Here is a 27,031-nt window from a genome sequence, read left to right as displayed (position 1 = left end):
GAGATGGAGATAGACATAGACATAGACATAGACATAGACATAGACATAGACATAGACATAGACATAGATGTATTATAGACATAGACATAGATGTATTATAGACATAGACAGACTCAGACTCTCTCTCAGACCGTATACATCATGGTCAGCCATTTACACTTTCCCAGAACTCTGGGCATCAGCAACTGCACAGGCCCTCCTCCACAGTGGAGTAAAGACTCTCTCTCTCTTTTTCTCTCTTTCTCTCTCTCTCTCTCTCTCTCTCTCTCTCTCTCTCTCTCTATCAGTCTCGGTTCAGACACAACATTCTGTGAAGTGAATACAGATGCTAGGGGCGCCTGGCTTGAGACAGAGCAGACACACGGGCCCCATTGAGTGAGGCCACGCTCACTGGATCTGACATGCAGCATTCAGCTCATGTCCAGCTGTGTAAGAAGGAAGGTCATACAATATATTATTCAGATGCATCAGTGGCACTCACGCATGCATGCTCTCACACATGTACACGCACACACACACATACGAAACTCATTAATTAACCTCCCGATGCCCCATTTTACCCAGTCTCCACTAACTCCTACCCCTAAAATGCCAATAATAACACGAATAACAGATAAGTAACAGATTTGACAGATATTTTCAATTCGATCATTCATCCGCAGTAGCCTAAGTAGGAGGCAAACAAACATTGACTTGATTCTTTACGTGTTCGGTCAACATTAAAAAAAAAAATCGCAAATTGACCACAGACTAGCAAAGAATAAAAAGGAACTAAACGGGGTCGCCTGAGTTTGAAAGCAACATTATTCTGTCGACTATGTTGACCAATATAAATATATGGGCTACATTCATTCAACATAGGCCTATTAGTAGCCCAGTTTAATCATTTTCATAGTTTCCACCACTGCCAACCTATGTTTACCAATCCTCTACCTACACACTTTGTATCCAGTGTAATTACCACGTCCAGAGTTTTTGTCACGATTCCCCTCTTCTGTATTTCAAGGTTTTTTTCTGCGATGACATCACACCAATATTGCTTGGGCTATAGATGGAGCTGTCGGGTTACAGAGAGTGTACTCGCGCCACCGTTGCAAATTCTTCATTTACACCAGTCTCAGGGAGGAGTAAGAGAGACTTAGTAGGGAGGCAATGTACACTCATCGGCGTTATTAGACACTGCCAATCCACTTCGGTGTGCACAGACAAGGCAAGCGAAAACAAAGAACACTCACATTTAGTTATTTCTTAAGGTTTTGCGAAAGCTACAAGTTTAGGAGGTGTCAGGAATAAGTGAAATAAATATTGAAGGGTTTCCACGGGGATTTCACCCCGTGTCCCGACTTCGAAGCCTACGTCGATTTGACACCCGAAACGCATTGTGCAAAATTACGGACTAAAAACTGGGAAAGGTCCGAAATAGCTGTCGACAGTTCTATCATCCTACACAATGAAGAAGAACAATTCTGCCAAACGGGTAAGTGCTTGAAAAACGTTATCAGTGTAACTGAGTAATCATCTTTTGTGCTATAGGCTACGTCGCTGGCACACCGCATGCAATTGCTTATGTTCACGATACTTGATACGTTTCTGACTCGGTTACACTGTGGCCTCAATGAAGTGATGGATTTGTATGACATGCTTGTTTTGCTTTCATAATTTTTTTTTTTTACTAAAGAACATTCTAAAGTTGCACTATTATCTCAAGACTTGATAAACAATTGTCTCTGTCTTATTGTGTGTGTGTGTGATAGCCTACGGATGCGGAAGGTCTAGCTGCTATTGTATTAGGGCTGATTAGTGTGTTTTTAAACATATTTCGTATTTGTTGTTGTTGTATCACTGTTGTTGCACGCAAGTGATGTAGGATCCGATGACAAAACACTGAGCTTGAGAAAAACGGTGCGCGCGAGGAATGTGACAGCATCTACATGACAAAGGAAATGACAAGGGGGTTGAGTCGCCTTCACAAAACCTCTCTCCTCATTTTCTTGTCTGTATAGCTCCCCTTTTGAATCTAAATGAAGACCACTTGCCATTTCGTTTCGTAACGACCACCAATTTTTTTTTCCTTTCATTGAAAATGCAGGGGCCGCAGGACACAAACCAGCACCCTACCCAGCCTGACAAAATCGGATGGCTCCGCAAGTTTTGTGGAAAAGGAATATTTAGAGAGATCTGGAAAAATCGCTTTGTGATACTGAAAGGGGAGCAACTTTATATCTCAGAAAAAGAGGTGAGTGACTGTTGTTGATGCCATCCACTTTTTGAAACTTTGTTTTTGAACACGTTTCATGTTTGTCCGTGTCTATGTTTTAAGTCAACTTTCTCTAAGCACTAACACTTAACTGCTGAGGTGCACCTTACATAGAACCAAACATAATGGCTTATGATATCACCTGCATGCATACAAAGTGCATAGGTAGCTTAATTACACGTATACTACGTAGGTTTACATGTCTTTAAAGCTGCATGAATTAATGTAGCACCGAATCATATTAACAGAAAGAGGATGTTTTCAACGCCATGGTCAGGTGACAGGAGATCTGTCAAAGCAATAACCCTACATGGCAATACGTTGAGCTGCAACTTGTATGGTAAAAGAGAGCAAGGAAGACAGAACAGAGTCTCTAAGCATAATGACTGGGATTTTTGTTGTGATGTGTTGCCATATCAATACCCCAATTATAACTCTGGTTACCTAGTGACAGAGACAACCTGCAATGTGTCAGGGTGATTGCCCTAGATTATAAAAGGGTTGTGGGAGTATAATTTAATAGGAAGTCAGCCAAACTTAGGTGTTTAGTTCAATGCAGAGAAAAACAATTTCTATGTCACTTCATGAATGAAGAAACAAAAATGTTATGTGTTTTCATTAATATACTGTAGTCCCATTACTGTATACTATTACATTATTTATATATGTTGAAAGATTTAGGCTTAAGATGCCTAAATAGTTGCCTGTCTATGTTCTGGGATCTGTGAGCTGGTTTAGGGATGCTTGACCCGATATTCACACATATTCACATTCCTCTCTATCAGTCTTGCACACACACACACACACACACACACACACACACACACACACACACACACACACACACACACAGAGAGAGAGTCACACACCGTCAACAGTTCTCCTCTGGATTGTTGTTGCGAGGTGCAAGGGTATTAGAATTCTGCCGAGCTCAGCTGCAGCTTACTGAGGGATGTGTCGGCCGCTTCTTAGGGAGAGCTTTAACACCTAGATCCAATTGTAAACAGAACTCCAGGGATCACAGCAGAATCTGACAGACATGGAAGATTCCAGGCCGCGATGCAGGCTAAGATGACATATTCACACCTTTGATGGGATGTAACCTCCCCCCCTCCTTCCACTTCACCGACACCCCCAGAAGTGGCAAAGAGATTGCCTGCTTTTCCTTTAGTCTGTCCTCTTGAACAGAGGCCAATCACCCATCCTAGCTGATCCGTAAAGAGGTTTCGGCCATGGCGTGTTACTCATGTATCAAAGACACTCTGACTGGAATACCCCATATGAGCTAAACTAAATAGACTCAACCACATACAGCCTCTGGGACTCCCCTTCAGAGCAGGGGTGTGCTTTTATCGACGTCTGATAGCATGAATTTATGACTTTTCCCCATTTTACATTTGTCCGGTTGCCCATAAAGGTGCATGACGTTAGTGCAGGTCATAAATTCACTCTGTTTGATTTTACTGGCCATGTTGTGTCAGCAGTCTTCTGACAGAATAGTGAATGAGGTAGTGTGAGTCATACGACTCATCGACTCAACCCATAGCATCCAGCTGTAGTAGCCCCTCCGTGCCCCCTTCATAGATCTAAGAAGATCTGATAGGGAAAGTTGAATCGGCTTCTGGGTGTATGTGATGTCACGTATACCTATCCTTGCGCTTTCAAATCTGGGGCTCTGGGTGCTGTATTCACACTGTGTGGTGCTTCAGCAAATCTACCCCAAACACTCACTTACAGCCAAAAGTGATCTTGTTATCATCGGCCCAAATTGCATGATGCAGGGCAGGTCCTCCTCATCAGCATGATATCTGTAAAGCTCTCTCTCTTCAGATAGGGTTTAAAATAGAGCTGTCAAACGATTAAAATATTTAATCGCGATTAATCGCATTAATGTCAGTTAACTCGCGATTAATCGCAATTAATCGCACATTTTTATCTATTGTAAATGTCCCTTGATTTCTTTTTCATCCATTCTTTTTTCAAATGTTAATGCTCTTCTCGACATGGAAAAGTGGTTAGGATTTCGTGCAAATGTTTTTTTTTTTATTGAAAACAACATTGCAATCGCCTGGCTTTGACGAGCGGGCGGAGAATTCGCATCAGCTGTGTGCTGCGATGATAGCTCACCACGACGTGCTGCGATGATAGCTCAGTTCACAACGACAGAACACACTGATCACTTTGGTCTTGTCAATGGAACCATTTGGCAACCTTTTAAAAGTAAACTTTCCATTCAGAATCTTATTGGCATCCATTTTGGTGTCTGGCGCTGGCAATCAACTCAAAACGTAACGTTAGCCTACTACCAGAGAATGTCTAATCCGTATAGGGGCTCTGCTACTACTCTTTAGCCGGCTCGCAAGCCCAAACAAGTGTGTGGCGTGCCTGTTGTTTTGATTCCGGTCTAGCTAGATCCGGTGTGGTATTGTCGTTTTTCTAACGTCAGTAGTTGTTGCAACAGAATGTGAAAAAAACGACAAAGTTTGCTCGGTCAAAAAGAGCGTTAATCGCGCGATAAAAAAATTGACGTTAATTTGGGTTTGCGTTAACGCCGTTAATAACGAGTTTAACTGACAGCACTAGTTTAAAAACAAGGCAGGCAACTTTTTAAACTGAAACCATGAAGCCCTGTCTTTAAAAGGGTTTGTGAGCAAAATAGTATGCCGTGCTCCCATATCAAGTGGCTAGGAGGTAACCCTAAGGTAAACAGCTTTCAGGACCTTTTAGGGACAAATGTTAGGACAGACCTGCTGTTCCGTGCCAGAGTGGGCATGGCAAGGTCGGGTTTCTCTGAGATCTGAGTGGAAAGGCCTCCCCAGAGTTGGGACAGCTGTGAAGAAAAAGTGTTGGCAAGAGGATGAGCTCAAGTTTCATCCTGACCATAATGGACAGCCTGTCTCAGACTGATTTGCATGCTTTTATCCTCATCTTCACTCAGTAGTGTTCTCGAAGACGTGGAGGTAGACAACTCCTACCTGCTCTCAGGGATGTCAATGGGGAACAGAATGTGTTTTTAAGACCTATGTTCATAGTTTCCACTGCATGTGGTCAGTCATTTCCAGTTTTTACTTTGACCAACCACATAACCCCACTTCAGCAGTGAAAGACATGTTTGTTCAAACTGAAAATGTGGAGCAATGTCAAGTTCCTTTTTGACTATTGTTCACTGTTCATATGAGGAAGATTCAACATCCCTCTTGGGTATTTTGAAACTATATAATGTTCTGCTTTTTTGGTAGAGGTTAGTGGTTGTGAAAAGAATGTCTGTGGCGCTTAGCAACAAACAGTGCTTTTTAGCAACGTACTGCATCTTGATCTTGAATGCATGTTGTAATGTGATGGACAAACCTCAAACTACTTATCATCTTTGTCCTAAAGCTAAATTATTAGATCAAACCTGAGTTATTCCAACATTATAAGCCTGTCTTTGTCTGTCAATTACCAAACCAGACAAAATAAACACGCCTTTGATTGAGATGCTGGTGACCTGGGGCATGGTAGTGTCGTCAGCTGAATGTTTAATAAAGAACCTAAGGGAAGCAGTGAGGGCTCACGTCATAACAGAATCAAACAACCCCATTTTCCTGTTCCGACCGGCTAGGTTGGATCATTTCACTTCCCTTCAACGCATCCCATTAGGGACGTTGATAATCCTTTTGCCTGGTTGACCACTCTCAAGCAGGATTATCAGCCAGCACACACCATAGTTCTGACTCTTCTCAAACCCAGTCCAACACCAACATCGTTCATCAGACTTTTTCCTGTTCAGGTTATTATATCTGCGTCCTCAGTGGCCTCATCACCGACACTGTTGATTTGAAATAACTTGATCAGTCTTGGGAAGGTATGAGAGAGCGAGCATGAGAAACGTCTGTCTGACTTGCAGATGAGGCCGTTGCATTCTGAAATCTGCAGAGATGTTGACACATCGTGTATCATCGTGTAATTAACTGCGAGTTTCCTGCTCAGAGTTAAAGGTGCATTATGAGTTAGCACTTCAGTAGAAGTATGTGATGACACGGACACAATCCTAATAGTTGTCTCGAAAATAAGGTTAGCATATACAGTATATTACCCTTAAACCAAATATTAGGAGTGTTGTGGAAGCTTGCCTCTAGTGAAGGAAGCAATTTCACATGGGAAGTTAAGGATTGGAGGAGAGTAAAATTAATATTTTTTTTGACGGGTGGGTGGGATTATAAAGATCAGAAAAAGAAGGGATGCTTCTTTTTGAAGTCTACTTCTTTGAACAGCATTGTCAGGGAGCGTGCCGGGCTAACTTACACTAATGTCTGCCAGCAAGCAGTTCATGCTAGGTTTAAGCTTGCCAAAGGCCAATTCGTGGAAAGTATGTCATTGGGAGGCCCCTTTTTAAACATTATAGCCACGATCCATGATACAAGCCACATCCAGCATGTGGGCGTCTTTATTTATATTCAAGTTGTGCTTGCTGCTTGCTGTGTGTTTGTCTTTCTCTCCGTCTCTCCTCTCCATCTCTCTTTTTGACGGGACAGAGATAATGAAATCTGTCTGATTGTTTAATCTCCCCCCCCCTCTCTCCTCTCCTCCCTGGGTGTTTTTGTATTGGATCCGTGGGCTTGTGCCAGTTCGTCTGCAACTGCCGATCAGGGGTGTGTGTGTCTCTGTGTGTGTGTGTGTGTGGGGGAGGGGGGCTAAATGAGGATAGGGAGGGCAGGCAGGGGTGCTAGTTTCCATGCCAACCTATAGAAAGCCTTCAAAGCCTGGCACGGGACAGACCTTGAAGTTCACACTCCCCCCCCCCCCCAACACTGTCAGCAATCCACCATCGCAAATCTAATAATGGTCAGGACACCAGGTGTGAATGAGATGAACAGATATATGACTGTCTGGAACAGACTGCACAATGCAATTTAATATGCAACACTGTGCATTTGCATCTGAGAGATATTCTTCTTGACATAATTGTCATGTTTTGATTATTTCTGGCTGAAAAATGTACCAATAAAGAGATAAAGTCACATCCCATGATAAATCAGGCTATACATTCAATTTAATCCTAGATTAACTGAAAATGTCGTCATTGCTTTTATTCCACTCCAGATATCTGGACATGAATCTTGATCTTTATTTAAGGAACGATTTAGAAGGTGGTAGTGATGGCTCTTCCTTGAAGATGACTCATTACTGTCAGGTTATTAAATCTGCCTGATGACATGCTGTTATTTTACCATTTGTATCTTGGCCATTAAACTCACAGGGAGGACGATGGAGCCAAAAAAGCTGTAAAAAGCTCATGGCACTTACCCTCATTTGAATGTATTTAGGTCACACTCGACCATAGCCAAAATGTTAACCCTGCATTCAAAAGCATTTTGTTCCATAACTGGAGAAATCACGGGCTTCTAGATGTTTGTGTGGTTTTAAGTTAAAAGTTGTAGAATAGTTGAGCATTTTTGGCAAGGAAATTTACTGACTGGTGTATAAGGCACTGGTGTAGGATTATGAATGTCCTGGTGGGATTGTTTTTGGCATGTTAAATTAGAGTTGTTACTTGGAGAGTTCATTAGAAAACCCCTTCTATTTGATTAAAAAGGACTAAGTCTTACATAACAGGGAGTCAGGTGGCTGAGCGGTGAGGGAGTCGGGCTAGTAATCTAAAGGTCGCCAGTTCGATTCCCGGCCACACCAAATGACGTTGTGTCCTTGGGCAAGGCACTTCACCCTACTTGCCTCTGGGGGAATGTCCCTGTACTTACTGTAAGTCGCTCTGGATAAGAGCGTCTACTAAATGTAAATGTATAATGGGAAAAATGGAACCAAAACAACATGCTCATATTTTCTGTTTTGGAGAAGTGAGATGTTTGATATTTGAGGAAATCACTGAGGTTCGAGTAGCAGTCGGTAGAATTTTTCTCCCTTTGGATGACACTACAACCTTCCCGCTCTAACGTTCAGTAGAAACCACACAGTATGACTCGCTGTCCTCTGGGTCTAACTCATATTCCTGTAATTGGATTCTGCTGAACCTTCTGTGGCATTAAACACCAGTGTATTCCCAGCACAGGCTTCATTCACAGCCCAAAAACAATAGACCCTGCACACTCACATTTCACACACACTCACTCAGTGCCATACATTTAGTTTTGAGGTTGTGTTTTTGCTACAGGTCTGGGTAGCCTATTGGCCAAAACATTTATGGATTTTGCTTTGGTTTAGTTTTGCATGTATCATTAACATTTAAATGTATTTGAGAAGTTTGTTTGTGAACTCTTACTAGATCGTTCTCTTATGAACTTTGCTTGGATCTTCTGTAATTAAGCTCAAAGTAATAAAATCATTTGTAACTAGGTATGCCATTGTCAGTAGAGTACGAAGACCTGTGATTCTTCCTCTGGTATTAGCCATTGCTAACTTACTAATTCTCTTCTTGTAACACGAGTGAAGAAAGTGAAACTTGCATAATAGATCAGAATCAGGACTAACTAGGGGAGGTAGTAATTGGTTTTGAGCTGGACATTACTCCAGCCACTGTCTGGGAAGCCGTCGCTCAGCTGATTCAGCCGAATATCTTGGTGATTCATAGGGATGCAGTGACTCAATGTGATTTGAGTAGGAGGAGAGTTTTCACATTAGAAAACACTGAGCAGAAACAGGGTTCTGGTTCACTCCAAGGCACACGCACTGCAAGCTGAGCGAAACATCTGTCAATTTGAGTGAACATTTATTAGAGTATTTGAGTGAACAGTTATTTGAATACATTTAAGAAATGCTAGTATGTTCATCTGAAAATGGCCTAGATGTGGTTAGCCAACTACTAAGCACTTCCCCATATGAGGATGCTAGCTTGGACATGTATAAGCTCATGCCTCAGTGGACTGTGTCTGTGAGTCTGTTGTTTGTTTGGACAAGGCTGTGAATACTTTTCATAACTTTGGAGAGAGTAGAGAAAGACAGAGAAAGGGAAGCCTAGAGTAGGCTACTTCTCTTCCTGTCAAGCCTCTGAAGAAACTAATCTCTCCTGCTGTGCGTTCATCCTCTACGCCTTGCACCTCTCTCCTTCTTTTCCACCTCTGGTTCTGACACAGTGGGAGCTCACAGACACTTCAGCATTCCTCTCTAAAGCATCTCACTCTTTATTTATCTATGAATGCAAATATTCTGAACTCAAAGCTTTATATAGATAGAAGATTACAGATTTGAGCCTTTCGAGAGTGTGTGTGTGGGTTATGCCAATGAGGGATGGAGTCAAGCCAGTGAAACACTTACGGTCCATGATGTAGCTTGTGCAGTGGAGAATGATCCTATTATATGACAGCCCATGGTCAAGCTATGTGTTGGTTAGTGACATGGTCAAACTGAAACCTTGCCTCAGTGGAAAAAGCTATAACCTTTACAAATGAATTGCACAAACCTTTGAAACAATGTATTCCCAACAGACTCTTGACTCAATGATGGTAGTGTGAAGGTAGTCCTCAAATGATTGACCTGTCAGTCAAGATTAGTGTACATTCATGAGCTGGTCAAACTCAGTACACCTCAGGGATTAGTGTATAAATAATATAAGAACTACCCAGGGGGGTTGAAGTGGTCCCCTGGCGAGATGCAAACACCAATTACAGGGTTAGAGCACCTATGGACTGTTAGTGCAGGATCTTCCAGGGCTTTAAATGTATCCAGGATATGTTCCTGGAGTCAAACGTATTTGTAAGGTAAATATTTCTTGATGGAAACATGTTTGATGCAGTTGTATTTTCAGAAAGCACTCCAGAGAACTGGACATTTTAAAAAGTTAGGGCTACACAGTAGCCTTAATTAGATGCAACAAAAATGTGAAAGATGCGACCAATAAATGGTTCCCAACCCCAAGCTATTGTTTTACTCTTTTGCTGTGTACATGGTGTGTACTGCATGTTGTGGATACTTTGACAGAATTTCCCTTCCTGGACTAGCTTCCTGTGACCACAAACGGTATATGTTGTATTGCACATATATTAAAATATTCACTCACATTTCTGCCAGATTTTATTTAGAAGACAACTTTCAGGAAGACGTTTTTTAGAGGTTGTTGTCATTTTTGGCAGTGGCTCATCCTTTTTGGGGAAAGTGTTTCCTGAAAAGGGATGCCCCTACTTAAAGCTTAATGTAATAAAGGGTTCTCATAAAAATTGCATGACACCCCCCTTGGCTGGTGCGCAACGGAAAAGGTCCCCTGTAGTTTAGTCCGCACAGCATGTCCTCATGCCAGAATTAGCATCGACCATCTTTTGTTTGCGATGGTGGCTACTTGGGTTTCTCCCACCCAAGAGATGCGATGGGGATCTCAATGAAGACGGCCAAGCCTTGGAATAGTTGCATGCCACAAAAGAGCTCAAACAAAGCCTGACAAGATGTTGTTTTCCGATTTGTTTCTCTGTAGTCTAGTACCACAGGCGTATAACACGCTTGGATGTTTTTCCAGCCTTCAAAGATAAACCTTTTGACTTGACAATAGTTCTTCTTACAATTGAATGCACACCATGCTTGACAAGCCCGATGTTTATACATACGTTACTTGGCATGCAGAAAGGTGTCCGACGTTTGGTCAACACCTAAAGGTGACATTTGAGGGGTTAGACCCCGGTTTTCTATCTGTTGTGAGCTTGTCAAGTTGGCGTCTCCCTTATTACTATCGAAGTGTACCAATACTTGCTTGGTGTTTTGTCACTAGTCACCTGACCACAACGGAACTCTTGAAGTATTGTATGACTAACCACCCGTTGGGTCGGATGTCAATGAGAGGCTAATTGTGGCCTTCTCTGGTGTGCTAAGTGACTGAGAACGCTGACCCAGTAAAGTGTGGTGTAGGCCTATTCTGTTTTTCTTAAAAATCCTGTAGCTCTGTTAGCCTACCTAACGTCTAATCTTAATCCTAAACTTTTACTGCTTTCACTAAGAGAATGAAACACAAAAACGCACACAAACACACACACTGTGAGATCTGTTCATTACATACAAAGTGTACCTGACCTCCCGCAAAAAAAGTCTTTGCCCTCAGCATCCCACTATGACCCTGTTGTTGTCTAACCATGGTTCCACCCATGCATGCACACTAAAGGGCCAGCACAACAGGGTTTGATCTGGCCTTGTCCTGCTCCACTAATGGAAATTGATTGCCACTTAGCAAGGGGCTCTTTGTGCCCGGGGGTGCTCTGCATGATGTCAAAACCAGTCCCAATGTGCATTTTAAAGTCTGTGAAAAAAAGAAAACCGGTTCAGAGAAAGGTTTCTGCGTGGTAAACACACAAGGGTGGTGTTGGTGTGCAAGTGTATGCACTCTTTGTCTGGTCTCCATCCCTAATACTTTGTAATGTTGTCAGATATTGAATTGAGTCTTGTGGGTCAAAGATCTTGGGACAGGCCACCAGTAAAAACAACGACCAGATCAAACAAAAGAGTTACAAAATCCCTTAGCACACCTGGCAGAGAGAACACTCCATCCATGTACTGAAGGACATCTCAAGACACTGGGCAGACATTGATGCTTAGATTGGGATTGTAGAAGCCCTCAGTGGGGTAGCAGGGGAATGATCATAGAGAGGTTGGGCCCTTGAGGTTTGCGTCTCCAAAACAACTGAGGTCAGAGAGATACAAGTCAGGAAAACAGCAAGAGCAGCCACAACACTGTCTCTCTTTTGGAACCCTTCCCTACTTCCAACTGCCATCCTTCAACGTGTCCACTGATGAAAAGTGACAGTGTGTGATGAGGGAAGGGGAGGGGCTGAGAAAGAGGAGAGGGAGGGAGGGAGGGCAGTGTTAGGGGAGGAGGCAAAGCAGGATTAAAAATCAGAGTGTCAGTGCTGAGGGGGACATTTGGGTGAAGAGGGGTGGGGGTTGGGGGGGTCACGCGGGGGTACGATATCTCCCAAAACCTTCTGTCGACTGCCAGCTACTCTCTAAATCACAGGCCCTCCCGCAGCCCTCCTTCCCATACACCCCCACACCCACGGCACACTCATACACCCACCCAGAGTAAGCAAAACACGTCCCTTAACAGCTGGCCAGGGTAGCTGTAATCCTTTTGGAAGTGTATCTCAGCCAAAACAATTATGTTTATAGAAAGAAGCCAGAGGACGTTTAAGTAACAGGACATGGAAGTGCTAGTGTTTTGTTGTTTTGCACTGACTGAATGAGGAGATTAGGGTTCATATTGTTTTCTGTAAGTTCTTAATGTAAGTAAGTGACCACCATTCTGGTTACTTTGCTTTTCTGTTTTCCAAGCACATTATAGTGAGATTCCATGTATTTAATGTCATTTTTTAAAGGTGGATTTTTTAAAGGTTGATTTATGAGGTTTGGAACAATATGTCAGTATGATGTGGTGACTCCCATAGCAGACTGTCTTTTGGTTGGATGGGAGGTGGTGTGGTGGGGGGTGGGTTGGAGGGCAGTGGGGTTGTCTGCCACAGCTGTGCCCTCATGTGGCAACTGCTGCCCTGTACCTAACCTCATATGGGAGTCAGTGGAGTCAAACATACAGTATAACCTTACTTGGTGCTATAGACTTCAATTACTGCTTTTGGTTATTTGCCTTTTTATATAATCTGTTGCGGTGTCAGTACCAATCATTGCTTTGCTTCTTTTCAAATCAACAATCAAAATGTCCTTGTATTCATCACACATAGTTTGAGTAGTTCTAATTCTGGCGCAGAAAATACAATTTGACTAAACATTGTGTTAAGCTAAAGGCTACTTTCTCCTGTAGTTGTTGAGGGTATCCAGCCATAGTGATGCAGCAGAAGAGCTTCAGGATCAGGCCTGTGCCTACTGGGCACCACGCCACGTCGACCCACCTGGGGAGGCTCGGAGCTTGTGACCCTTTGTTTACCCGGCGGCCACTGTGCCAAAATGCTGGGTCATAGCCACACCACTGAGCTTGATGGGATTAAGTTGCCCCAGGGAGCCTGCGGCCAAGCTACACTGCGCTAGGCTAGGCTAACTGAGGCGTATGCCTGTATCCATGTCCGTGTGCCCCAGTTGGGGTGTCATGGTCTGTACTGATATAAGGGAGTGGGGGTGCAACACAGACATGAAGCCAGAACTGACCTTAATCCAATTAGTTAGTCGGCCGGCAGTGGTGAGTGCCGGCAAATGGGCTTTGTTTTGAGTCGTTATGATGGTGGTGTTTGTTGGCAGTGTGTGCGTTGGGGGGGAAAGGGGGGCACTGAGATTAATATCAGCATACCCTAAGTACACACGTCATCCAAACAAGAGCCTGGGGAAACAAAGAGTGTGTGTATGTGTGTGTCTGGTGTTTAAAAAGTCTGCGTTATGGTGGATAGGCAGATTAAGAACTGTACTCAATCAGAATCAGAATCAGAATCAGAATGGGATTTATTTGCCATGAAAGTTTGCACAGACAAGGAATTTGCTTTGGCAGGAAGGTGCATACAGTAAACATATATGAATCTTAAATTTAAATATGTGGGTTAACTATACTAAGGATACATAAACTAGCAATACTAAGTGGAATACAATTAAAATAAAATATACAATAAGTAAAATATAAGTTGCCAATTTACAATATAAAATACAATATAAAATACAAATATTACAATATTACAAAGAGCCCTAGGGTCAAGGGAAACATAAACTACCACTTGGGATCAATCAAGTAACCTGACAGGCTGAGCTCATCAGGAATTGATGGGTTTTTAAGTTCACCTTGCAGTGTTATTGGTGAGCTTGGTTGTATTCTGGGAGCTGCTCACTCTGGTCCCGCCCCTACCGTGACCTTAAACATGTTATTAGTCCTGTTGCTGTTGACGATGTTGTGTTTTGCTGTGAGATCCTAACCGACTACTTTTCATCCCACTGCTAATTCTAGCTTGCACTGTAGTTACATAGTAGCTGCTCCACAGGGTCGTAGGAGAGGATATTATGGTTAGGGAGACCTATAATAGCACAAGCATGGACAAAATGCATGCCCTGCTTTCCAAGAAAGGGCAGTTATTACTGATTGGACCATCCAGCTAAAACAAGTGGAATACATTAGTTATCAGGCACAAAATATAACGTTCTGTCTTCCTCTCCATTGTTTAAGCAATTCAATTTATGATTTGATTAAGTTGATTTATAGTCTTTCTATCCCAAAGCTCAAAATGTTTCCTGCTGTCGTTGTTTCTCCTTCAGGTGAAGGATGAGAAGAAGACCCAGGAAATGGTGGACTTGACAGACTACGAGCGCTCCGAGGAGCTGAGGAAGGCCAAAAGCCGCAGCAAGAAGAACCACAGCAAGTTCACTCTGCTGAGGTCCAGGACGCCAGGGAACAAGGTCAGTCACCGTGGGACTGGAGGAGAAGGGCCGAGGCAGAGGGATGGGGGTGGGACAGTAAGGACATACACTGGGCATAAGTGCAGATAGTGCAGCAGTTATAGCAGGCAAGATCAGGACAAGGAACTTCTGTTCATTAGAGGGATAAAGGGATGTCCCTGCTGGACATTCTCAAGCCTCAACCCTGCCAAAGAGCTGTGTTGTGTACTTAGCTATACTATCATGCCACGTGCAGGTGTGGACTCTGTGGCAAAAGTTCAAAGGTGCGCTGTCTCTGGGTAGTGGAAGGGAAAGTAAAAGGAGATTATCAAGTCAAGCTGGATGAGCGCAAATGACTATGGACAGGACACCTGATGAGACTGGTCAAGCCATGGCAAGCCCTGCCAATCAATCTGGCTGACATAGCTGATGTAACATCACTTTGTACAGTATGTTCCAATACACTGTTTTTTGTTATATAACTATAGGACCCCTAGTGCATTGGCCTGGGAAGAAAGGAATATTCTGTCTCTTCTACATTGCTCTGTGCATTACAGCTGTAGGTTTTAGCTGGTCAGGATGCACATGTAAAATAAAAGGCAAGCAGGCATGAAGATAGGCCATATCACATAGATGCGCTCAAATACACACCGATTTTTCAGCCATCTGTAGGCAATTCCAGAAACGCCTATTAGCAACTGGAGGCAGGAGGGTAGGGTGTCATGACAGGCTGCCAGTGGCAGGCAGCGTCTATGTCAGTGCATCACACACACACACACACTCACACACACACTAAAGGAGCCGGGTGACAGAGCAGCATATGGTCACATATTGTATGTGTGTGTGTCTGTCCTGGTCTGTACACTGTGGTGACATTTTAGCAACAAAGAACCAGGAAATTGAAAACCACCATTTGATCTTCCACTCCCATTAACCACAACCTGTGTAAACACTTTGTTGGCTCACTTTGTGTCTTGGGTGCTCCAACGTATCAAAAAAAAAAGTCATATAAAAAATGATGGACATGAATCAGACCAAAAGCAAAACCTCCCACCCCCTACTCAACCCCTCCATACTGATCCTCTCTCCTCTGTGCTTCCCCAGGTTCCAAACCTCGTATTCCTGGCTGTCAGTCCAGAGGAGAAGGAGTCATGGATCAATGCCTTAAATGCAGCCATAACCAGAGCCAAGAACCACATTCTCGATGAGGTGAGTTTGTCTCCCCACCTCTCCAATGCTGATCCACTTGCTGTGGTACACATTCATTGGCGTTCAGGTGCTGAATATAGCCCTGTCTAGGTTTTTGCATTTAGATTACTCTCACTACTTAAAACCGTTTTTAAATGTGATCTGTTTTGGGGAGCTGTGATGGAATGAATCACTCTCCCCACCACATATGTCTGTACGGATGGAGTCTTACGGACACACACACCCTCACCCTCATCTTATATACACATATATATATATATTTAACAGATTTCCTGTCGAGGGCATTAGCTCTTTTTCAAGCTAGCTCAACACGCCATCTGTATCCTGGCCACTGCGGACACACAGACACTTTCTCTCAGACACATACTCACTCACTCACACACACACTCACACACACACACACACACACACACACACACACACACACACACTGTATTAATGACCGGTGTAGAAGACAGCATGGCAGTGGCAGATGTGACTCTCCTCAGCAGCAGTGGCTAATGCTGTTTAAAGCATCTCCCTCCAAGCTCGGTCTCCTGTTTGGGAATGGGTATGGATTCATTCAATACTGTGGGGGGGTCCATCTAATTGAGCAGCAGAGATGACAGCTTGACATAGAAAAAAAGACCTGCAAAACCACTTTTGGTCTCACACTCGTGTCACTTGAGACCGATGTTGATATGAGGACATGGGATCACATTTGGAGGCTTGTTGTAGTATGAGCTGGAGGTATGCGCTCAAGCATGTGAATGCAATCACACAAAGACACAAAGCATCACCACGCTTTTAGAATCACAAGTGTTGTTGGTCTGCTAAATATTCCCAGCAGGAAAGGGTGCAGACAACTCCTTACATGACTATGGTGCTCTTTTGCAGCTTTTCCATCTCCACACAAATGGTTCTGTCTTTCAAAAGCATAAAAACCGAGCGAGACTCGCCCGTCTCGTAAAAACGCAGACTCATTTGTGGGTGCAGCGGGGCATGAGCGTCGCAGCGTTTCAGCCCACGCATCGTTGCACCCGTAAATGAGTCCATGTTTTTGTTTTAAGAGGGTCAGGTCTCGTTCGGCCATCTTGCTTCGAGACGGCGCAGTCGAACTCTGTTTGGTAGACGCACCCACGCGGCCCGAAGTCGTCTGCACGCCGGAACGCTGAGACTGAGACGGTATCGGTTACCTGCGGAGCTCGAGTGTCCTCGCCGCTCAATGGTTGTCAACATCAGAGGCGTGACTCTCTACAGATGCATGGGATTTCTCTCTGTTCAGTCGCAGGGTTAGGGAGGGGTGAGGGGGGGGGGACAGAATACAAGACTCCTGCTATTATCCTGCTATTGTCCTTCACAGCATTTAGTTTCCCAGAGGTGTACGTAAACGACACAAACGACACAGAGCGGAAAGAGACGACACCTGAAGGCCACGCGGATCGCTCTTCTGTAGCATAAGATGAAGAATTGGCTGCATTGGTTTACAACTGATCAGCTATGTACTGAATAGAATGTGACCTTTGACCAAACGTTTTTCCCGCAATGCTACAGGCACTACAAGACATTTCCGATCTGGATCAGGATCATATACAAAGAATCAAGATATGGATAGAACAAGTTTAGATTAAAAAACAAGACCGGATTATTGTTACATAAAACCCACTGCACCTAAATTGACCTTTGACCTCTTTTTCCAGACAAATTGTACTCCTAGATCCAGTCTGTTGTTGTACAATACAAAGGATGATACAAGTGTATCAAACCCCCTCCAAGCCTGCTTGGACAAATCCGGAAATGATCCAGTCGCTTCCTTTACATCGAAATCTTATCAGATAAGGAAACATATGCATTAGGAATGTCATGCTTTATCCATTGTGAGCATTAGTGGGTAAGCAGGGGGATCCAAGAACGTTATCAATCCCCTGAAATTACTCTGGTGGGTGATCGAATGGCTTACATCATAGATGACGTACAAATTCTATTATTGGCAAGAGACGGAGGGCTTATGGAGGCGAGCACAGGATTGTCTATGTTTGTGTGCGCAAACAACAGCTGCATGCAGTAATTACTGTCAGACACAAGAACCCGCTGACATTCACGTGTACACACTGTACATATAGAGGCTGGGTTCACTGTCCAAATCAAGTCTAAATCCCTTAAGAGCTTGGAGAATAAGTGGCACTTGTTCATGAGGACTCCCCACTAGCTTGTGAAACCACAGATCCCCTCACAAAGTCCTGTCCAACTGCATGAAACACAGATTAAGCACATGTTTTCAGATAAAAGGAATCCCAAATCCCACATTTAACCCTAAATGACACTGAATTGAGGACAAAAGTCTGGCCTCTTAAGGCACACATATGTCGTTCAGCTCACAGACCCTTATACTCTGTGGTCATTAAATTCTTTATCTAAATAATGATTTGCTATATTAGAAGGAATATCTACATAGGAAATTACTTAACCAGCATAAGGCTCACTGTCACCAACTCATCAAGAAAGTGAAGGGTCTATTTTAGAGGATTTCTGTTAATGGGTAAAGCAATTGTAGTTATCGCTAGACAAGAAAATGAGAAACTCTTAGCATTTTGTTAGTTTAGATAATGGTGGGTCAGTGAGCATCTGATTAACATTGGGTTAGTTAAGGTTTTGGCCACATGAGGTGTTTACGCAATACAGTGGGGCTTGTTTGTCCCAGCGAATCACATGTTCACACATAATCTGGAAATAGGTCAATAATCTAATCCATAAATATACCCAGGGCAACATACACACAGAAGTCCCTGATATTTGTGTTGGAAGTTCAACACCTTTTTGTTTGACCATGTTTCTATTTCTGACCACTTTCTCTCTCTGTTCAAGGTTACGGTTGAGGATGACAACCATCTGTCCCATCTCACGCGGGACCGGGCGAAGATCCCTCACACACGGCGTCTGCCTACTCGAGGTCACATCATGGCTGTGGTAGGTCTCCCACTGCCTCCTCAGTCTTGTGATGGGCTGCCACACTGACCTCCAAACAGTCACATGACCTCTGTCTTTGTAATGAGAGATCATTTTATCCCTGTGCCAAGAATCGAAATATGAAATGATACAAAAAGAAAGAAAGAAAAGGACTATGCTTCGGTAGATGTGTTTATTGCTCTCACAGTGGCAGTCGTTCATGTTTTTTTCCTCCTGGCCTCTCGTCCAGGCATCCCAGTCGTCCTCGGATGGCATGCTGACGCTGGACCTCATCCAGGAGGAGGACGGCTCCTCGCCAGAGGTCGGGGGCATCTGCGACAGACCCTTCCGCGTCGACAAGGACAAATTGCACCTCACCCCCGACTGTCCCAGGTCCAAAACCGACGGTGCCCTCTCCGCCATGACCGCGTCCGAGGCCTCTGGGAAGTCCCACAGCCTGCCTCGCGAGACAGGGGCGGCGTGGGAACACAAGCAGCGAGGGGAGGAACGCGGAGGGGCGGAGAAGCCCTCCCTCCACACCCCCCAGCCGGGTAAGAGGCTGACACCGGCCGAGAAGAGCCGGTGTGCCTCCATGGACGAGATCTTGTCGCACTCAGAGACGCGGGCCACCAAGCCAAAGAATACCGGGATGCCTCATTCTCCGGCGCCTACAGGAAGCTTGGTCCCCATCAGCCAGCTCCAGGACCTCATTTCCCAAAAACTGGAGAAAACTCAGGAGCTGCTGACAGAGGTGCGAGCCATCCAGAGCGAGGAGGACTCGGCAGAGCGAGGGAAGGCCAAGGGGAAGGACTCACCCACCGGCTCGAAGGGCTCGTCCGGGGACGCCCGTGCCGAGGCGGAGAGGCTTCTGAAAGAAGCTGCGTCCACGTGGGGCCAGGCCAAGGATGTCCTGGAGGAGGTGAAAGAGCTGAGGGCGCTGTATCGCCAGCTGGACTCACCGACGAGCACTGCCAACGGCACGCCCTCCTCCCTCTCGCCTCACACGCCATCACACAGCGCCAAGCAAACTCCCTACAGGAAGAGCCTGATGTGACGGCCAGATTGCTGAAAGACTCTGAACATGAGCTGATGTGAAAAGGACAAATCCTGCAGCAAAAAAACTAAACATAAAAAAACATAAATCATGCAAAGCCACAAAATTGTAAAGAATGTCTGTTGTTTTCTACCCCTTCTCTGTCTTACTGTTTCATTTTACTGATGCTGGGACTTTGCAAGGACTCTCGTTTCTCTAAGTAACTGGTGTGCCCGTACACTTTGTGAAGGGTATAGAATAGAATTTAAGGATAAGGTAAACACTGCATAGGTTTGTAGGGCTGTCAGTTCATGCAGATGTATGGTAGGGACATGGTAAAGAATGGCCACTGGTGTCAATAAATAAGTGGTGGTCAGAACTGACAGTGGTAAATACTGGATGCTAGTAAAGACGGCTTGTCCTACGAATGGTTATGCTAACGTTACCATAAAGAGAGTAAATGCTATTCTTAAGGTGATCATTAGTGCTCATATTCAACTCAGTAGTTGGTTCGGAAGCCCAGAAACAAGGGTGTTGAGGGAGTCTGGAGTTGGGACACAGTAACCACCCCTCCTTGTAGTCCTCCTACGTGTCCCAGTCCTGTTGGAATGTGAATGTTTTTCTTTTTGGGGTTTCATAACGATCTAGAACCTCCATTAGATCCTACAGGTTCCCTAAAGTCAACAGCGGCCACAGCAGTGTCTTAGCTAGCATCTTCCACTTCCAGTGATGGCTTAATACACTGGTGCTCCTAGAAAAATAGCTAAATAGCCTCACTTTGAACGTTTCCTGAAGTCTGTGACCCAGAAGAACTTAATGATATTGTATTTTTGTCTATTAACTGAAAGGTACGCAAAAGGTAGCTTTTCTGTCCTGTCGCCTATTTTTCTGTCATGTTCATGTAAAACTTCTGTGAAAAGAATTAAAGAGTGAGGACCACTTGCACCTTGCTTGTGGTCCTCACAGCCATTCATCTCAACTACTCATGAAGACTTGAGCCAAGATGGCGTCCATTGGCATGAGTAACTTCAGTGGCTGGTAAGAAGTAGGATATGATGATTGGATGCGGTACTGAAAAGAAGCAACAGATAATGAAGTACAGTAATAATAACATTGCACTATACAAAAGAAGTCAAAAAAGACAATATGGTTGGCAAATAAGAAGTCTTTCTATTCATAAAGACAATCTAACTTGTAAGGGTTTACAGGCTGTACAGTTTTTTAAATTGTTATACCGAAGATGGTTCTTCCTGCTTTGAAAATGAACGCCTCAACCAATCAAATAAAGTGGAATCTCAACTTTCCTTGATTGCCAGTTCAACTCTGCTTGTTTTACAGTCAGTAGCTAGGTATGGAAGCCGGCTAAATTTATTTGCACAGTGCTGTGGCAATATGGCTAACTCTCGATGGTCAGACAGATGTTATTAAAACAGTGTTATCATTATGTCAAAGTTATTTGTACTATTTTATAATGCTGTTGTAGGAAGTTTTTTAAAGCGGGACAAAATGCAGTTTGCTTGAGGGATTGTCAAAGTTTGAGGTGTGTGTTACCACTTTTTTCACTGTTCATTGACCATCGAACTGTTCATTCTCAAACACCAGAAACAGCAGTCAAATGTTTTGTGAATATTGTTATTTGTCCTGAAGAAGGGGTTTGGGGCAGTCCAAAATTGAAAGAATGAAAGGTTTAGGTTTAACCTAAATACACAGTGGGCCATGAAATAACTTCTGTCAGATGATCTGAGTTGTGGTGAGATCTGAGTGTCATACTAAAAGCAAACATTGCTGAGACAATTGCTGTCCCTGTCTTCTCCGATTGGATAGAGTTTTAAATATTGCATTTTGCAATTCAATCCATCTCAAAACAGCAAATATCCTTGAAATTCATTGCTTATTGATAAGATAACCATTGCTGATCATAGCTGGCATTGCTGTGCTACGAGATACAGTGCCTCTTGGAAGAGCAACAGTGTTGTTTAGAACCTGTGTCTAGTTTGTTGATGTAGGAACTAGATTTGAATGTCCTGAATTGGATAGTTCAAGCTTGCCTTCTGGCTCAGTGGTTTTTTACCTTCCTGCTTGATCCTACCCGATTCTTTCGAAAATGTTCTAGAGATGCATGGCTAAAGATTATCTCTAAGCTCAATGTTACTACTGGTGCAAACAAAAATGGCTTTGCACTGAAATCATCACCTCTGGGCTCTCTCAATACTTGAGACAACCACTTGTGCAATTATAACAAACCACCTCTATGAACAACTATAGTACAACAATGAATGTTTTTTGTTTGATATTGGAAACAGTCATGCTGAGAATTTTAATAAATAGCTTATAATTGTGTACGTTCTGTATGAATGTCTATCGGAAATTTGGAAGGTTGTGTAAATGGCAGCAATAATAGCATCCAGAACCAATGCCAAAGACATAACATAATTGTAAGGTAAAACGCTACCCTTGAAATGCATCAACATATATAATTAGAGTTTTCCGTGGTGACCCAGTTACATTTGACAACATTTCCTACTCAACCCTCTTTTCAAGAACATTCAATATAATTTTGTTGAACTTTTTGGCATTAAATAACATGTTGCCAGGTAACAAGATCCAGTGTACGTTGCATTATGCTCTAACTGAAAAATGTATTCCTCTCTATATATTGTTTTGCCCCATCATCAATTTTTCTTCCAACTTCTTTTCCACTGTGTGACATTGGGTTCCTGACATCAGATAGTAGCTACCGTAGCCTTAAAACATAGGATTATGGCAAAGTTACTCAGCAGCTGTAATGGAGGTCTAGACATTGACAAACATCCAACTCCTGTGTGTGTATGTGACGGGTTAGTTGAGTAACAGTGTATGAGGCAGGGTTGATTGACTTCATAGAAAGTTTGAAGAGAACATTGTACAGGTTGAAATCCTGATTGCTCAGGGTATTATTCAAATAAATGTGCTAAAGAAATTAAATCTGGTTTAACAAGCACTTTTCATTTTGGGCTTGAATGGGTTTTGCGGCTTGATTAGTAATACAGACATGTGAAAAATACAAATACAAAGATAGATGCACACACTTATTTATATAGCATAATGATAATCAACATGCTCTGTCTTGGGTGAATTGATTTTGTACCTCATGCCATGTGGCAGTAGCAGCTGCTATTCCTGCACAGGGTGCGTGTCTGAAAGCCAGTCTGTGTGTTGTCACTCAATGCCGCATACAGAGGTGGTGGCACCTCATTAAAATGGGGTTGAAATGTCACACAGTTCACAGCTCTTCGGGCGGGAGGAGGAACACAACATTGAGTTTTGGCAACATTCACTCGCAATAAGAGAATATTAACAGACACTGAATAGTATTTTCTACTGTATAGATTACTTAAAGTGAGTTTACATTCAGGTTTGTACAGATAAAAGAAACTTCTGTCTGATATCTTGTGGTGACATCACTCTCTGAACCTTACTTGACAGATAATAATCAGGTTGCATAATAGGAAACCAAGAGAGAATTGGTTCATGTGCCTTGCTTGTCGTGTGCATAAACATACACACCCAAAAGGTTTTATACCAAGACATTCTTGCCGGTCTTCCCTGATGGGCACCAACATAACAACAACACACGTCAGCCACACACATGCATGCTGAATGCTGTTGCACAGACACAAACATATACACAGTGTGAACACTGAACTGAACTCCCTCAGGGAAGAACTGGTCCCTGTCGCCATCACACCAGCTCCAGCTCATTAAACACATAAAAGAAATCCCACTGGCTGCTTTAATTAGCCTGTCTCTATTTGTCTGTCTAACTACAGTCACATCCCAGATGTTAGCACTTTGTCCGACAGCGCGGCAGACCGGAAACTACTATGTATAAAGAGAATGTATTTAAAAAGAAAAAGTGTATCTGTGTGTTTTAGGATACATTGCATCTACTATACCAATTTAGTATGTGTACTTTGGAATGTGTTTGTGCTGTAGCTCTGGGACTCACACTTCCAAACTAGCAGCATGGAAGCTTACAGCTGTGAGCACACTGGAGGAAGTTTTCCTACACACCTCAGACACCCCCGAGGAAGTACTTGTCAGAAGGGAAGACCAAGGCACGCACACACATCACTTGGGTGTGTTTTTTATACTTGTGTGTTTTTAGTCACACAGGGTGTCTGGAGCCAAGGGCTTGAGCTGATCATCTTCCCCCTCAGAGCACTGTCTTTCAAAGGGTGTCAGGGCTTTGTTCAGATCTTAGTGCTTGAAAATGTAGTCCTTCTTGAGTCAGTGCTGGTTTTTCACACTTAAATGGGACCTTTTGTGAGAGTATGTGTCTGTTTGTGTTTCCTAGCAAGGTAGCAATGAGACCTCATCAAAACACTGACAAGGTCACCAAAACGTCCCCAACCAGAGGCTGTGCTGCTTCAATGACAAAAGGTACTCCCAAACACACACTCACACACATTACCAGTCCAGTAATTGCAAATGTCTTGCACTATTTCTGCGCTGCGGGAAGAGGAAAGATGTCTTGCTAGGCATGCTGGGTACCGAGTGCCCGCTTTGGCAAAAATGCAAAGTGACTCACAGACTCTCTTTTGCATACATTTGTGTTGGACTCACAAGGTGTTTTGACTTTGGAATGGAAGAATGCCTTTCGCACAAACGACTATCAACACAACCTTCCCCTGCATGCCTGGCATGGCTGGTTCCTTGGGGAGAGTGACAGTGTGTTAGTTGAGGGTAAAACAATGTAAAAATAGTTTTTCCACCTCAAAATAGCTACAATTCTGAGCCATGGAAGTCGTCTCAGGTCTGTTTCCTTTTTTCAGAATCAGAATCAGAAAGGGATTTACTCGCCATGAAAGTTTGCACAGACAAGGAATTTGCTTTGGCTTTCCTGGTAAAGTGATGGTGACAGTTTTAAAGAAGACTGTGGTTCTGGCTCTGGCCATTAACAAATCAACTGGATAACTGACTAAACTTGATTTTAACCAGACCAGTTGGTGTGTGGATGTGTTCAAGAAGGCTTGTTCTTTAGTTTTACATAGCTACTTTACATAAATTCGTATTTCCTTTTACCTGCCTATTCAAGCGCATTTGATTGTACTTTGCATCGTGCCAGAAAGCAAAAAACATAATGTAGGATCCCAGACTTAATTATAAGATGTACGTTTAACACGTGCAAACATATAAACGTATTGCACATAAGGACAACGTTGCTTTTGGCAATACTGTGTGACAATTTAGGGGGATTTGTTTTTGCTATGATCACCATGGAGATTTGCAATGGAGTCCACAGGGAGTGGTATATGGATTAGGGTGAGAGAGAGAGAGAGAGAGAGAGAGAGAGAGAGAGAGAGAGAGAGAGAGAGAGAGAGAGAGAGAGAGAGAGAGGGGGGGGGGGGGGGGGGAGTGGGAGGAAGCTTGCAGGTCCAGGGGGACAGACTCACAGCTGTTGACTCTTTGTCCCCGTCTGACTCCACTCCTCACCAGGGACGGAGCTCAGACTCTGGGCACTGGGGAGTGGAGGAGGGGTGGAGAAGGTAAGACATACCAGACAAACTTGGGTAACTTGTGTGTGGGAGTGTAGAAAAGAGAAAGAAACTCTGCAATGCACCAGCAGTTTCATTGACTGCTACATTTTGACCTGAAAGGTAGCTGTCCCACATGTCTGTCTGTCTCACTGCTATTTCATATCGGGAGTGAAACGTTTTCCTGTCCTGTGTTTTCCTGAAGAACACATGAGTTCTTCCTGCGCTACTGTCCCAATGGAAGGAAAGCACAACACATAGTATGCGTTTCGCTGATGCGCTCCTTTCCTCGAAGCTTCCTTGCTTTGCCGTGTCAGCAGTCTGCCAGAGTCTAACAGGACAGCTGAAGCTCCAAGTGTTTTCATGTATCCTGTTCACACACACACACACAATCACCCTGTCCGCCAACACCCCCCCCTCCCCCCCTCCTCCATACACACACACACACACAATCCTTTCCCTGGAGGCATGTTCTCACAGGTTCAAAACTCATTATAATTTTAAGGTTTCTATTGATCCTCCTGACCTCTCCTCTTGCAAACAGCTTTTGAACGAATGATAAAGAAACAGATATAACTCTAATATACAAGATTCTTAGTAGGGAATTACAAAACAAAATACATTTTTAAACTGTACTGTAAGTATATGGGATAAATGTTCAGTCTAATGTTTGAGACTCTCCACCTAATCCTCTTTGCCGGGAGCACAGCTAAAATAAATTCAAAAATCTCCCATCGAGATGAATGCATGATTTGCAAGTGCGTCCCAGATTTAGGGGTTTATGTTCTAGCCTGCGAGCATGGAGATGTTCTGCAGTATGATGGGTAGAAAGACAGAAAGACGCTCCATCACAAAAAGCCCAGCATTGTTACGCTGGGCTGGGGGGCTCCCATGGACATCCTTCCCCTTAGAAACCCCATCCACTCCATATAAGGCTTGAAACTGCTTAAGAGTTGCGATTCGCTGGCTTACAGATTCTGGTGAGAAGTGGAGGGGGGTGAGTAGGAGGGAGCAGAGATGTGGGGTGGTGTTTGTTAATCATGGGAGAAGGGGGGGAGGGTGTTAATCACGAGAGGTCTGTATGTGTGTGTAAGTGTGTTTGTACATGTTTGTGAGAAAGAGAGAGACAGGGAAGCATGATCGTGTAGTGTGTAAGGATTGCAGAAGTGTGTGTGTGCGTGCATGTCTTGGCTCTTCAATTAAGGGGAAGTCAACGTTGATTAAAAAACAGAAGCACTTTGTGTGCATGGACATGAGTGTTACAAACAGTGTCACAGTGTGAACCTCACACTTTACCTACTGGACTTCACTGAATGTCAATGAGTTTGTGTTGTGTGTGTTCATGTGGTGTGAATGTATGTGTGCGTGAGAGAGTGTGTCAGAGATTAATGGGGTTTGAAGGGGTTAGTTGTTGCAACACTTGCGTAGTGACAGACTTATATAACTGCACTGGCAGCCAGTCTATTGATCAGAGTCCATACATGCTGAATCAGGTTAGAGAGGCCTCTCTTTTCCCTCTCTCTCCAACAAACTGACAATTCTGTGTTTACAAGCTCTCAAGCCCTGTATGCAACACTATCCAATATGAACGCACGCTCACATTCGCACATTATGCTCCCACTCTGTGTCCTGCTTGGATCAAATGATGGAGCTCTTGACATCTCAATATCTGTATATTTCTACCTCTCTTTCATCTTTCTGTATTTCTCCCTCCCCTTTCTCCAGCTGACAGAACCTTGCCTCACACCGTTTTCTGGAAACAAATATTCCTTCGTTTTTGTTCCTGTCTTTTCTTTCTCGTTGTCAGGAACTCAGCAGCAA

General features: G+C 43.7%; 1 protein-coding gene across 1 annotated transcript; it reads left to right on the top strand.

Moving 5' to 3' along the window:
* Window positions 1–1,114: 1,114 nt before the first annotated feature.
* Window positions 1,115–21,050, top strand: plekho1b (pleckstrin homology domain containing, family O member 1b). The gene is made up of 6 exons (XM_047037576.1): window positions 1,115–1,477; window positions 2,090–2,236; window positions 14,408–14,548; window positions 15,632–15,736; window positions 18,581–18,682; window positions 18,912–21,050. Exons 1-6 carry the CDS (start codon window positions 1,451–1,453, stop codon window positions 19,713–19,715), a joined length of 1,326 nt encoding a protein of 441 aa, XP_046893532.1. The 5' UTR covers window positions 1,115–1,450; the 3' UTR covers window positions 19,716–21,050.
* The last annotated feature ends 5,981 nt before the right edge of the window (window positions 21,051–27,031 follow it).

This window comes from Hypomesus transpacificus, chromosome 2 (assembly GCF_021917145.1).
Source record: "Hypomesus transpacificus isolate Combined female chromosome 2, fHypTra1, whole genome shotgun sequence".
Taxonomy (NCBI): domain Eukaryota; kingdom Metazoa; phylum Chordata; class Actinopteri; order Osmeriformes; family Osmeridae; genus Hypomesus; species Hypomesus transpacificus.
This window is presented reverse-complemented; position numbering and strand designations above follow the sequence as displayed.